General features: G+C 37.9%; 3 protein-coding genes across 3 annotated transcripts in view; all 3 read right to left on the bottom strand.

The window, feature by feature from the left end:
• LOC143715491 (uncharacterized) overlaps positions 1-15,496 on the bottom strand; it is a 659,702-nt gene that overhangs the window by 237,832 nt on the left and 406,374 nt on the right. The window lies entirely within an intron of this gene.
• LOC143716536 (uncharacterized) overlaps positions 1-15,496 on the bottom strand; it is a 66,165-nt gene that overhangs the window by 37,500 nt on the left and 13,169 nt on the right. The gene's annotated exons all lie outside the window — the stretch shown is intronic.
• LOC143715463 (uncharacterized) lies at positions 230-15,208 on the bottom strand. Its single transcript, XM_077207289.1, has 3 exons — positions 15,039-15,208; positions 2,764-2,998; positions 230-2,520 (listed from the first exon to the last, which is right to left on the bottom strand). The coding sequence occupies exons 2-3, from the start codon at positions 2,846-2,848 to the stop codon at positions 1,835-1,837; spliced, it is 771 nt and encodes a 256-aa protein (XP_077063404.1). The 5' UTR covers positions 2,849-2,998; positions 15,039-15,208; the 3' UTR covers positions 230-1,834.

The following is a 15,496-nucleotide window of genomic DNA, read 5'->3' as shown; positions in this document are numbered from 1 at the left end:
TTGAATTATTCATTCATTCATTTATGTCACTTGTTTAAGTCATAAAAAAAAAAAAATGTAAACTCGATTGAGGTGCCCCCTTATGCCTCGGGCCGGCCCTGGGAAAGTGTGTATTCCTAAAGTGAGACTTTTTATTTCATGACAAGTTATAAAAATAACATTATAATAATGACACTGACATATAGTTTTACACATCTCTGAATCAGGAAAACACGTTTTTCTCAGTTGCTTTTAATGAGTCTGACAGAAGTCTCAATAGCTTTCATGCTAGTCTTTCAAAATAAAAGCCTCGCATCATAAAATCATAGAATTATGTTTATTGTTGTTTCTTTGAATGCAAACTCCACGACCCTCTCTTTTGGAAGCAACTCCATATTTTGTTCATCTCACACCATTTACTTGAATGTATTTGACATGGGAATTAAATGTTGCTCATTGTGACGACTTCTTACGACACATCTTCATGTAAGTTAGAAGGCTTTTTATAAACTCACACTGAGTGCAGTCGTACGGCTTTCTCCAGAGTGAATGTGCAGATGATAACTGAGACCTGATACATGATAAAAACTCTTTCCACACTGAGTGCAAACGTACGGATTATATATATATTTTTAGCTTTTTTCTTGTGGCATTTCACAGCAGCACTAGTTTATTAGTTAAAGTCCCTGTAAAGGCAACTTAAAAAAAAAATTCTAACACATTATAAATGTTAGAAATGTATTGCTAAAACATATTACAAAGACTGTGAACTGTGAAGTACTGAATTGTGGAGTTAGACCGTTAAACAGTTTTTCACCATTGCTATTTTCCGGATTTTTTGGGCGGGGCTAACACGGGGCTCGATGACGCACTGGAGTGCCTGAGCTCCTGGACACGCCCCTACCTGATGACGCGGTGACTGGAGCCCCTGAGGCTGGCCACTCCACTAACAATATAAATAGAGCACATTCACATAAGTTTTGCCTCTCAATCGCAAGTTATTGTCAGTACTATTATAGTTACTACAGCGTACAGTTTGCTAGTTATGTCTTCGTCACGGAAATGTGCACTACCTGGATGCGATCATGAACAAAAAAGATCGGCGTCCTTATTTATATTTCCTAAAAACGATCACATCAAGAAGAGGTGGATTTATTTTGTGAAAAGCCACCTTGATGGAGATCTGAGGATCACCGCCAAAACCCGCCTCTGTAGTGATTATTTCACACGGGATAGTGGTATAAACTTTCGGCGGAGACAACTGGGATTCACTGATAATCCGCTGTTACTGGTGAATGGAGCCGAACCGACTATCTCCCGCCTCGGCCTTCATCCTCCCGTCGGGGCGACAACTGGTGACATCATCGGCAGTGCGTGCCCACCAATGAGTGTAAGTTTGTGTGCTTATGTTATAACGTTAATTAACCTAATAAGCTGCTAGGAGCATCCATTCCGGCTGTAGCGGGTGACAGTTGATTGTGGCGACGGCAGCTTTACCGCGAGGGGGCGTGGTTTCAGCGCAGCCAGCGGACACGCCCCCAACGTTTGAGAGCAGAGACTACTGCTCATTTTTTCAAGATTTTGATAGCTTATTTTATGTACTTGCCGGCTTTTCATTCAAACATGGCTGTTTGGCTAATAACACATTTTTCTGTGATATGACAAACTCAGAACACATACTTAATTTTGACTTTACAGGGACTTTAACTAACTACACATTTACTTAATGTGAATCTAACAAAACATTTGCTCACTGTGACACAGAACAATCATTTCTAATATGATTCACTAGATTATTTGATCGGGTGAAACTCTTCTCACACTGATTACAGTAGTACGGTAAATGAAATGTTGCTCATTGTGACAACTTACGACATATCTTCATGTGAGTCAGAAGGCTTCTTTTATGTTTAAAGCTCTTCTCACACTGAGTACAGTCGTACGGCTTTTCTCCAGTATGAACGTTCTTGTGTGATTTCAGGTGTCCAGACTGAGTGAAACTCTTGTCACAATATGAGCACTTGTAAGGTTTTTCTCCAGTATGAATTATTTGGTGCTGTTTCAGATGCTCAGATCTAGTAAAGCTCTTCCCACAGTCAAAGCACATATAATCTCTCACTTCATTGTGTGTTTTCTGGTGCAGTTTAAAATGATCCAGCCGTGAAAAACTCTTTCCACAGAGAGAACACAAATGAGGCTTCTCATCTGAATGAACTCTCAGGTGTTTTTTTAGATTTGATGATGAAATAAAATCTTTACCACACTGACCACAGCTAAATGGCCTTTCTCCAGAGTGAATGTGCAGATGATGCCTGAGACCTGATGCATGAGAAAAACTCTTTCCACACTGAGTGCATGTATACGGTTTCTCTCCAGTGTGAATTCTCATGTGTGTGTTAAGGTGTCCTTTGTCTGTGAAACTCTTTCCACACTGAGTGCATGTGTGTGTCTTTTTGGCTTTTGTTCTCTGAATTGTAAAGTTACGATGTTCCTCCTCCACTTCATTCAGTTCTTGTCTTTTCTCTTTCACTCTCACCTGGTCTAAAATACACAGAAATACAGTTAGAATCAGTTCAAGTGAACCATTATTTATTAACAGAAAGCAACAGAGATCAGATATTTCACTTTTTGTTCTGTCATTCACTTGTTAATATAATCAAAATATGTTTGACAACTGCTAAAGGTTATGATTATTTGGATGTATATCATTTATCATCCATATACTGCGTATTAATTGACATCAACCAAAGCATCAACAATGAAGAATCAAGAATGGACACCAACCTGTTTGTTCCTCAGTATCTTCATGTTTTATTCTGGATGGTTCTGGATCACTCATGTCTTCAATCTCCTCTCTAATAAACTCCATCTTTAACAGTCACACAGATTTCAGCTGCTACTCCTGGAGTTTGTCCTTCTCTTGTAGGATGATGGGAATATTCCCAGTATTTATTGGTGAATTGTTGTGGGAGGGGCTTCACTGCAGGTGTGAACTGTGATCACTGTGTTTTTATCCAATCTGCATTTAAAAAGTACAGAGTCATCATGTTTAACTGAGCTGCTGAAAAGCCTCTTGTCTCCAAAAGTTCCCTGTTTTCAGCTCATTCATTATGGTGATGTCTGAGATCTTCAGTAAATTGGCACATTAAATCGTTTTATTGGTGTCAACTAGGGCTGGGGTAAACGATTATTAACTAAACGATTAATTGGACGATTATTTTATCGATTAGTCGACTAATCTAACGACTAATTGGGCGATTAATATAAAGATTATTTTTCTGCTGCTCGATAAATAAAAAACCATAATGTATCTCAAATAGGGATGCTAACCGATGACCGTTTGACCGATGGTTGACCGTCTCAACGTTAACCGATCAAAGTTGTCGGTAGTCGGTTAAAAAAAAAGTGATCTCTAAATTAGGTATTATAGACAGTGGACTAAACGCTACTACAGTTAGCCATCTTAATCGAAGATATTTTTGTGTGAAGTGAACAAATCCCTCACACTCAATTTTTCATAACTCGCCTGTTTCTACTTAATAAACCAATAAAAACATTTGGCGCGAGGTCACAGCGTTTGTGTTCACGCGTTTATGTTCACGCGCTCATAAGGTTTGCGAAAAGTAAAGGCTAACGTTAGTGTGTGGGACCATTTCACCAAAAAAGAATGACTCAGTAAGTTGCAACTTGTGTGATACAGTGCTTAAATACAGTACTGTAGAAATACATTACATCTGCATTTCAGTGGTAACAGATAAGGTGATGATGATCATCATCTTTCTTTATTATTGTTATCACATAACGTTACCTCAAACTAATCGGAGTCTCTTCGGAGCTGTCATTTTCTTAAATGAGCCGCTGCAATGTTTCAAATGAGCTTCTAATGCTAGACCAACGCCTTTATTTTCAACGCGATCACCTTGTACCCAAACCATTTCGAAACTAAGGAGCCATTTGTCCTCCGATTACATACAAGCTCCTCGGCGCCGCGTTTGCGGGACTCATGTTTCGCGCTGTAGGGGATTTAAAAAAAGTGTCGTGAGTGGAAGCGCGGCGCCGGGGCAGTGTATGTGTGTGTGTGTGTGTGTGAGCGGGAGGCAGAGAGAGATGCGACAGAGTTGCGAAATTGCAGGCGCGGCTCGAAATGGCTGTTATTTCAAATAGCGTGGCATATTTTAAACTAATCGGTTAACCGGTTTCAACCGGCTAATGAGGCTCGGTGGTCGGTCAAGAAAATGTTTAGTTTTTGCCATCCCTAATCTCAAATAAATACAAACTAGCGTACTGAATCATGATACTATAAGCTGGCTAACGTTTGTCTAATGTTATGTATTTGAACACCATCATTAGAACTCTATAACCGCCAAAACAGTGTTATTAAAATATTTTTTACAAACATTTTTTATCATAGAGAATGTTTAAATGCTAATATCAGCTTACGAGGGAAACGGAGGCGGAGTTAGTGGTGCTTTGGAGGCTGTTGCTGGAGATGATTCGGGAGAGGTCTGTGAACCGCTCTGCCAAGAAGAGAAATCTTGGAGATCTCCTTAATAAACGGAGGTCTGAAGTCTCGCCGACCCACCGCTACAGCACTAGCGTCAATAGGCTGAAACAAACTACAGCATCATTACCTTTGAAATTTCACTTCAGTTCTTGTCTTTGCTCTTTCACTTACATCTGGTCTGAAACATCCTAACTCATTCTAACAACTTAATGTTTTAATATAAGGAGTTAGATGGAGGATAAATGTGAATTTTCAAGCAAGCCCTGATTTAATAACAGAAAACAAGCGAGATCTGCTTATCAAATACTATATTTTTGATTAGTGGTCGACCGATATGGGTTTTTTGATTGCCGATGCCGATATCTTAGAGAGTAGGGTGGCCGATGGCCGATATATATATATATATATATATATATATATATATATATATTTTTTTTTTTTTTTTTTTTTTTTTTTTTATACACACTTTATATTTTATATATTTTACTTTATAAAAAATCTTTAAAATAAGCATGCTTAGGCCCTATGCTTTAGATGACAACTTCTTGAATCTGCAATCCTATTACAGTATTTTTCACAAATAAAGTAATTGTTTAAAAATATATGAATGTGAATAAAAATTAAGTAAAAACTGTAACAGGGCACTCTGTAATCTGGTAATTTCATGCGCACTGATAATCATATTTTTTTTACTTTGACTTTTGACAAGGCAACGCTAATTTTACATACAGCACACAGTGAAAACAACATGAATATGACACAGTGGGCAACTGAATATAGCACAGTATATTTTAAAATCAAGGATTTAAAGTTTTTTGATCGCATCTCCTGTGAAGCTGATCTTCTGTTCGCATTCACTCACTTCACACCACTGTCACTCGCAGTAACACGTTTATGCAGGCTACAAATGCACACTTCAGAAGATATCACAGCTGGATTCGATTAAATCTGCAAGGTTTGTGAAATTAAATGTTTATTAGATATTCAGAGATTTGTTTAAATCATGTAGATGTGCATTTGCTGAATGTTGACGGTAAATGACAAAAGTATTTTAGCCTGATTGTTTGCCTTTTCGGTTACAAATAATATAAAAGCAAACGCATTACTTTTTCGCCAACCATTTACTTTCTTTGATTACCAGTTCTGTAGCTACCGGTTCTGTCTAACAAAGTATTAGATATGACTGACAGAGATCGAAAACTAATGAAGACTGAGAATGTGAGGGAGCGCTCTGTGATCAGGCGCTGCCGTTTTCTGAGGTGCTGGTGTTCTCAGCGCCGCCCGTCAAATTTAAAGTCTGCAGCACCGTCAATCAGAAAAACTCATCGGCCGATGCCGATATTTTAAAAAAGCAAAATATCGGCCGATATATCGGTTGAACACTATTTTTGATGTATCAAAGGTTAGTTTTGTCATCCTCTTGTTAATAGTAAAGATGTGAACGACAACTGTTGTTCAAGATTATGATATAAGTGCATTTATATTCCTAGATAATGTGCTTATTTTTCAGCAAAAATGATTTTGATGAATCTTGCCATGATTTTTTTTTAACGCTGAAAATTATGTTTTGTGTAGAAGGTAACTATATAATTAAACAAGAGAATCTGGTTATTCAGATAATAGGCTATATGTTTTGTCTTTAAACTTTCGTACAAATCAAATTACACACCAGTGAATTTAGTCAAAAAATGTCTTAAATATATAGCAGATTTCACCCAGCAACACAAATGAAACACATTGTTTACTGAGCTAAAACAAGAAGTAGGAATTCACTTTAGAAACACTTTAGAAACGGCAGACTTGCTTCCGGCAAGATGGCGGACCGGGTGCATTGCATTTATTGAGCTCTCTAGGCCTATCCCAGATGATAACAAATAATCCTTTTGAAGTGACTAATAACTGGGAATTTTAAACCACCGAAAGAATTGTGCACCATGACGACAAAAAAAAAGAATCTGGCTTTTTCCCGCAGCAACGACTCAACTGACGGCCATGAGAATGTTAGAAAGATGCAAGTGGATTCCACCGAGAAAACTAAAAGAAAAGATCCGTTCTCACCGTTAAAGATCACACCATCTGCTAAAAGGAAGGACACGGGGACAGCAGGGAAAGAAGGTATGGATGCGGTCCTGGAAGCAATAAAGCAGCTAACTGTTAAGGTGGATACACTAGGCACCCAGCTGCAACATAACTCCATGTTGACTAGCATAGCTAAGGCTAGGACTGTAGTCAAGACCACCTTTGTCGAGTCCAAGACAAGACCAAGACCAAAGAGGTTCGAGTCCAAGACAAGACCGAGTCCAAAAAGGTTTGAGTCCGAGTCAAGACCGAGTCCAGGACAGGGGGAAAAAAAGTCTTGTGCAAGACATTATCAAGACAATCATTTTGGGTTATTATTTGTTGATCTAAAAGCAAAAACAGTGTCACAACACCCAGGATTTTTAAGTATAGACACTCCCCTTGATATCATATTATCTTCTAATCTAAAGAAAACAGAATGATGACATATGGTGATACCTCATAATAGCAGTGTTTCACTGTGGATCTGAAAGACGCATACTTTTACATTCAGATAGACCTCCATCACTGGCCATTCTTGAGATACGCCTTCGAGGGGCAGGCTTATCAATACACAGTTCTGACGTTCGGTCTGTCCCTAGCACCCTGTACATTTACGAAGTGCATGGACGCGGCGCTTTCTCCCCTGACTCCGGGGAGTGCGCGTGCTGAATTATATCTCGATGACTGGCTGGTTCTGGCGCAATCGCGGCTCACACCAGAGCAAATAAACGGCGGACATATAAATGGCTTTTATTTGTGCCTACTGGGAACATAATAAAGACACCTGGACTCGGTCGAGACCAAAAGCTATATTTGGCAAGACCAGTGGCCGAGACCGAGACAAGTCCGAGCCCGAATACCAGCAAGTCCGAGATCATAGAAAAACGGTCTCGAGTCAGGACTCGAGTCCAAGACCGGACTCGAGAACTACAGCTATAGCTAAGGCTGTCGAGTTCAATGCGGCAGAAATTAAAGACTGCAAAACGCAGTTACCATCGGCTGTTTGTGATGTGTCGGCTGTAAAGAAAGACAACGCAGATCTAATGGAACGTGTTCTTGAGCTAGAAAGATATAAACGCCGGTGGAATCTTAGGATTCGTGGACTAAAAGAAAGGGAAGGTGAAGACATACGTGAGGCGGTCGCTGATTTACTATTTAAAATCTCACCATCATGGTCCTCGAGCATCAACCAGATTGTGGACACAGTTCATCGAATTGGTAGGCGTGAAGAAAACAAAACAAGACATGCATAATTCACTTCACTCAGAGATTGCATCGAGATGCACTGTGGAGAATGACCAAGTATCCACGCGATCTGCAAAGAACTTCGTATCAGCTTTATCGAAGACCTCTGCAAAGCCGACAGGGTCGGTATAAGTATAAGTAAAATGATCAGAGCTGTACTGTGGCCTAAGATAAAAGAAGCAAGAGATGCTGGAAAGCGTGCGTACTTCAGAGGTGGAGCTAGATACATTAACGGACAGAGAGTCACTTGGGAGCACACAAGGTAACGTTATAGGATCAAGGGGCCTGTTGTTTAAGGTTTGATAAGGCCTTTTGACTTTAAGATCATTTTGGATGGTTTCATCTACAGCGAATCCATACTGAAGGAACATTACCTGTTTGGGCGTTCTTTCTTTCTTCTCGTCAAAGTATAGTCTGTTGGACTATTTTTTACTGACGGTTAGGGGTGTGCAATATATAAAAAAAATGATATCTCGATATTTTCTGGGATTTTCTCGATAACGATTATTAGACGATATTTTGCTGAGTGTGTACTCTGTTGGTACTTTGGCAGGTTTAGGACTGTCGTGGCCAGAGACTCCTAAAGTTTTTGATATTCTTCATTTTTTTTCCCAATATGTTTCAATTGATTTTTACCTAATATTGGCATTTTTACCTTTTAAAGGAATTTTTTAAACCTATAATTAAATTGTGTCAATTTCATTAAATTTAATCAAATTAAATTATAAAAATAAGACACAATCTGTTACCAATCGAATGAAATCAGAATGAACAAAAGTAATCTTTGCAATATTGATATTTAAAATGATTTAAAACAAGAAAAGATACTTTAAATGTGAAATTGAAACCACCAGTAGGGGGCAGCAAGTCACTGTTAATGAGTGAATCATTGAGATTCAACCAATTCATGCAAACGGCTGATTCATTCGAATAACTAATCATTTGACTATCTTAATCTATTCTAGTCAACTGATTCGTTCAAAAAGCTGATTCACTCAGTAAGGAATCACCGCCGTGTGTGGGCTGTTATGAACTATTTTCGTTCGCAAAATAGAGCAAAAACATGCATGGTGTCTAAAATGTAAGTCACTTAATATTACCTTCTTGTTTATGAAACATTAAACCTACGATAATCAATATCACATTTATTATCAATCTGATATTTGGAGAAAACTGCACTCTTGTTATATTTATTACTAAATTATATAAATAAAGACTAAATCACGCAGTGAAAGTGTGCACTCTAAATGCGTACCCGTACTAGTCTAATCTACAAGACTACATCACGTAGTAGAGCTCTCTCTCTCTCTCTCTGATAATGCCAAATCGCACATCGTTAAAACAACAATTACGATATTATCGCAGACAATATATATCGCACACCCCTACTGATGGTTGTTAGTTTGTTTGTTTATGGGGCTTAAGAGAGAACACTAAGAGGAAATCAATATTTTTGTTTTGCAGGGGTGAAAAAGCACACTTTATTTTGTTGCAAGAAACACTCAAAACCAGAGGATGAAAAGTTTTGGGTAAACCAATGGGGTGACAAAATTATCTTTGATCATGGGTCTACTAGATCAGCAGGTGTGGCCATCTTGTTCTGTAACTCACCTGGTAAAGTAGTGACATCTAGATTTAGCAATAACGGTCACTGGCTAATTTGTGCTCTGGAAATGGATGTTCATTACTTTATTCTGGTCAATGTTTACGGGTTCAATAATTTAATTCAAAACAGACAGTTAATTTCAGATGTTTCTAATGTCATAGTAAACCTCCAACTCCTTTATCCAACTGCTGTTATAGTAATGGGTGGTGACTTTGACATGGTTAGTTATGAATGGCTAGATAGATGTCCATCCAGATGTAACCACAGTACTTATAACCTTGTTTTAACTGATCTTTGTCCCACTCACAATTTTTTGGACCCCTGGCGATTTAAATATCATAACGCAAAGCAATATTAATGGTTTAAACAAAACAATGTAGCAAAGTCAAGAATAGATTTTTGGTTAACCTCAGTCTCCGCTATAAACTTTGTTAACTCCTGGTGTTAGCCGACAGAATAAAGGGTATTGGACATTCAATTCTAGTTTATTAAAAAGCCAATCATTTAATGAAGGTATCAAAGCCACAATCTATAATGTGATGTCTGATAATTCGATAGTATCCTATTTCTGTAAATGGGAATTCCTTAAATTTAAAATTAGAGAATATTCGATTCATTTTGGAAAAACAATCAATAGAAGTAACAGATTATCTGAAATAATATTATTAAAGAAATAAATATCTATTATATTATAACTTCACCTACTGATAATGATCTACAGAAACTACAAAATATTCTAAACAATCTTGATGAAATCTATCTTCGTAAAGCAGAAGGTGCTTTTATCAGATCCAGATCCAAATGGATTGGGGAATGGGGAAAGTAGTACATCATACTTCTGTCATTTAGAAAAAAAGAAAAAGCCTTATCGCCCCAGGGTCAGGTAATCACAGATGAAGCTTCAATCACTAAGGAAGTTGTCTCTTTCTACATGAATTTATATTCCTCAACCTTTTCCCTGGACGATGAAATATTCTTTTTCAACCATATTAAATATCTTATTCCCCATATAGATGATGAAGATGTAGCGCTGTGTGATGCTGATATTACTTCTGAGGAGTTCTATAAAGTAGTAAGTAGTTTGTCTTCAGACAAATCTCCAGCATGTGATGGCCTTACGGGCAATTTTTATAAACTCATTTGGATCTTACTAAAAGATCCATTTTTGCTTATGTTAAAAAAAGCAACTGAAAGTATGACTTTCCCTCTCACTATGAAACAAGGTATCATAACATTAATCCCCAAACCTGATAAGGACCCCCCCCCCAACATTTTAGATAACTTCAGACCAATCACATTATTGAACACTGATTATAAAATCTTAACCCTTATATATGCAAACAGATTGAAATTATTTTTACACAAAATCATAAGTGATTCCCAATCCGGTTTTTATGAAGGGGAGATCCATACACAACAATATTCGGTTAGTGCTTGATCTTCTAGGTTACAGACATTTTATAGAAAATTATGGCTTTATTCTTTTCATTGACTTCTACGAGGCATTTGATTCAATTGAACACACATTTATTTTTGATTGTTTACAATTGTTTGGTTTTGGAGATAAATTTCAAAATATTATAAAATCCCTTTACGAAAATTCTAATAGTTTGGTTTCTTTATCAGGAGGTACATCCAATCAATCGTGGCATAAAACAGGGTTGCCCTATTTCTCCATTTCTTTTAATTATAACCACGGAGATGCTTTCTATCTTTATCAAGAACTCAAGCGTAGCCCCATTAGAGATACTACTTGGCCAGCCAGTAATCATCAGCCAGTTTGCAGATGATACTACCATTTTCATGAAACAGCTATCAGAGGTCCCCAAAATATTACAAATAATTCACACCTTCTCTAAAGCCTCCGGTTTAAAAATGAATTTGAACAAGTGTGAATTAATGCCAATTCATCAATGTCACTTAACATTAGATTTTATAGGGATGTTATAAGCCTCACTTAAGTACTTAGGAATGCTTATTTCAAAAGATTCTGTTGAAAATGAATATATGAATGTGTGGAAAGTAGGCCTATTAGATAAATGTCAAATTTAAACTTAACTCTTGGCTATTGCGAAATTAGGTAGAGTATTTTTGACTAAGATGGAAAGCATTTCAAGATTAATCTATCCTGCATACAGAATAGCTATTTCAACTAGAGCCATTAAAAAAATGTATCAGGTTAACTTTGGTTACATCTGGAGAAAGAAAACCCATTACAATAGAAGAGTAGAGATGACAAAAGATTTTAAATAATAATTGGTTGAAATCCTTTTTAATCCACAATCATTTTTGGTTTCAAATTCCCAGAGAATTGTTTAAGAAATTAGGAGGAATACAATGTTTACTAAGCTGTGATTTCACCGTTCAACGTCTGCCAATTAAATTATCCCAATTTCATCAACAGGTTTTGTTATACTGGAAGATTTTATACAATCATTACTTTACACCACACAATACACCTTTATGGAATAAAAGATATATTATGGTTAGGAGCAAATCACTGTTTGACAAGAACTTTGGTCAGTGTCCCATTAATTGATAGTAATAGTGGAATTATATCATATGAAAATTTCTGTGTTAAATATAATCTTATTTGCGATCAGGCCAAATTTAAATCTATTACTAAAGCCATCCCTAATTCTGTTGTATGTCTAATTAAAGAAATTATCTCTCATTCTATCTCTATGATCCCACATTTCCCAGCATTTCAGTTGAAGGCTGTGATTTTAAAGGAAACCAACTTTCAAACAAAACTGTTAGAAATAAATTCAACAACATTTCTTATCCTATATTAGTTTATAGAGACTCAAGTTGTTACACCTCAGCGAGAACAGTACATTCAGATTCACTGTCAGGATATAAAATATTACCCAGAGCACTCTGCTTTAATACATGTAGCCTTAATGTAACTAGAAAGACTATTAATACAGTATAATATATAATTTAAAATAAAATGAAGAAATACATCTGCATTCCTTCCCATACCCTCTAACATTTCCCTTAGTTTCAGATAACGTAAGCTAGCCAAACTGAGCCTCAGCTTTTGGCCTGGTTGCAAAGTAGTTGTAGAGTTTTTGACTGCATCAATAATAATGTATACGACGGGCTATATATTAAATATTCTAGCCTAAAAATGTTAGACAACCTTTCTGCCAACTTCCCTTCTCCATCACAACGTGTGTTCGCGCGATGCTGTTGTTGGTTACCTAGTAACGTTAACGAATGTACGGTGGCCGAGAATGTTCCGTCAACTTCCGTATTTCGCGTATCTATGTTGCCTAGTAACGAACGCAATCTGGTCGAGATACATGCTGGCGGCAGGAAACTTCACTTTGTGTGACTGCGCCTCGTTTACAACGTTATATATAAAGCTTGTAGGACAACTTGGTTGGCATTGCCTTTTCAGCGTGAGAAATACAAAGTGTGGCGTGTGAGCTGGTTGAATTGCGTGTCTCACGGCCAATGCGTGAGACTTGAGAACCCTGTTAGAAAAGACACATTAATTGACCCTTCGCTAAGCTACGCCTGAAAACCGCCACTGGCCAATCGTGTCTTAGCAACCGTAACTAGGCGTGGGCGGTCTGGCAAGCTTTCGAGCGGGGGGAAACATGCCGAAGCGTTGTTCGTATGGATTGTGCAAATCTGATTCCCAGTATCCTCAAAGTTTGGACGCAGGAATGGAATTTATTTCCTTCCCGAAAATATAAAGTCAAGGGGAGAAATTATGTGCGTGATCCAGCAGTGTGGGAGACCCCATTCACAACTAAGTGTCGACAGGATTAACAAAAACACCTTTTGCTTGGAAGTTGGAAATAATGAGGGTTCTTTGTTCATAATGCATATGTTTTAATGTAAAATAAGACGAATAAAGACAAGACGGATGCTCACTGACATACTTTAAAATATATTTCAGCATTTTGTTAATCGACGGCCTACTAGGCTACCCCTGACTGAGTAACTTTAACCCAATCCGATCACTGCTCTCCAGGTTATTCCACAAGATTTATGGATAAACTGTTTGATTTTTTTTTTTTTTTATTGTTTCTCATTTGAATGGTTAGTGTATGAGACGCTGCTTGCTCTGGGACTATAGGCTTTAGCTTCATTTTTTATGAAATTATTCTCTAATCGGTTGCATATTATGTCGTAGATATATCCCTCGAATGCATACTGCTGTCCCCTTTGTCTTGCTCTCTCAGATATTTCACATGTTCGCCAAAAATTACTAATTATCTCATTGGGAATGTCTGACACCGGTGCATACACACTGTATGCTTGACAAGGCGTAGCAACAGTAACTAGGGAGGGCGGGGCTTAGCGAAGGGTCAATTACCATCCTTCCTAAAAATAACTGCAATCTAATACACAGGTCACAGATATGACTAAAAACATAGGCTACATTAACATCAAAATAAAAGTTAAACCCATTTAAACGATATTTCCACAGACTTCAATCCACCAAAAAAATATGTAGAGATTTTTTTTTAATGGAGATTCAGCACCAAAGTCCCAAAATACATCAAACCAGTGGCAGAATAACGCATACATAACATTATTCCGGTTTTATGGCACTTCCATAATATAAACTCAAAACTTCACTTAATTGAGGCTTCAGTAAAGTGAGGATCATTTGCAGCTTTACTGTGCGTTCACACCGCCGCCGGCGAGAGCGTCAAAGTGGCCGGAAGTCATTAATTTTCAATGAGAGCCGGCGGCGAGCTGCGGCGAAGGCGGCGCGGCGCGTCTTGGACCGACGGTGAGAGCGAGGGGAGTTGAAATCAGGTCAACTTTATGGTAATGCGCCATGACGCGGTTCGGCGGCAACCAATCGGAATGTAGAAGTGCTCCGTTTGAGAGGATTCCAGCGAACGCAGGCCAGGTAACATTGGTTCCCAAGCAAAATGGAGGAGAAGTTAGCGCCACACCAAACGCAACAACTTGATCATCCATAATAATATTGTGAGTTTGATAAGAAAAAGCCGCGCAACACTATTATAGGCAACATTTTCGCCGTAGAACGCTTGTTTTACAACAGGAATGCAATTCATTTGCAATTCATTTGCTGTAAACAACACTGATTTGACCAATTGCATTAAGGCTACAACCAGGACAGTTATTGTAATGTAGACTGCACACAAATCAATGTTAAGTAAAGGCCAAGTCTAGTAAACGTCCTATAAACTGCATATTGAAATTAGACTCGTAGTTGAAAATAAACACAAAAGCCACACCACACAAATTGAATTTATTTATTTCGTTTGCAAAGTAAATATAATTGTTAATCTCTTTCCATCTGTAATTTTCTTACTTTCACATTTCAAATATATTATTAGGTTAACTTATACCCTACGTGTGGCCAGTCTGCACAAATACTGATCAATATGCTTATTTGCTTGCGGCCGCTTTAAATGAAGTTTAAAAAAAGATCAAGCATTCGATCTACGTCGGAGCATCAGAGCGTCCACGAATCTTGCACGCCGTCGTTAGCAGGGCGGCGAAAGCGTATTTTGCCGCTCTCGCCGGCGGCGGTGTGAACGTACAGTTATTGTCTCGGTCGTAATATCAGGGTCATTATCCAGCAAACACAAGAGACAAAACAACTCGTAATCTGAAAACAGGCGTAAAGTCAGGCAGCAAACTTACAAAAATCAGTCCACAGTAGAAAACAGTCCGGGACAGGCAGCAAACAATCACGAAGAGAATAAACAGTCCAAGAGTAATCCACAGGAAGACAACACCGCAGGAAGAAATGCTCAGAGATGTTCACCAGGGCAAAACAAAACTTCCCAATGAGGAACTTCTTCTTCTTCCTTGGTGTTTTAGGGCAGTTGGCATCCAAAACGTTGCAATACTGCCACCTGCTGTTTATTATCTTGTCACTTCATACTTATATTCTTCTTTCCAGTCCAGTCCTCTTTAGAAAATAAAATAAATGTTTATTTACTTCTTCTCTCTTCCCATTCTAATATATGTTTACATTATATTGTCCAATACCAATTTCTTGTAAATTATGTTTCAACTCTTGCCTTTCTTGTGTAAATTTCCTGCATGACATAAAAATGTGACTGACTGTTTCCTCCTCTTTACATTCATCACATTGA

Source organism: Siphateles boraxobius, unplaced genomic scaffold (assembly GCF_051911475.1).
Source record: "Siphateles boraxobius isolate OS27281-9 unplaced genomic scaffold, OSU_SipBor_1 6, whole genome shotgun sequence".
Classification (NCBI taxonomy): Eukaryota; Metazoa; Chordata; class Actinopteri; order Cypriniformes; family Leuciscidae; genus Siphateles; species Siphateles boraxobius.
Note: the sequence above shows the minus strand (reverse complement) of the source record. Positions and strands in the feature narration are given on the sequence as shown.

What these genes read in the sequence shown, in the direction of transcription:
- LOC143715463 (XM_077207289.1), bottom strand. Translation starts at nt 2,848, where the DNA reads ATGGAGTTTATTAGAGAGGAGATTGAAGACATGAGTGATCCAGAACCA. An exon ending in AGATACTGAGGAACAAACAG is followed by an intron (nt 2,521 to 2,763) that starts GTTGGTGTCCAT and finishes TGTGTATTTTAG; the next exon opens with ACCAGGTGAGAGTGAAAGAG.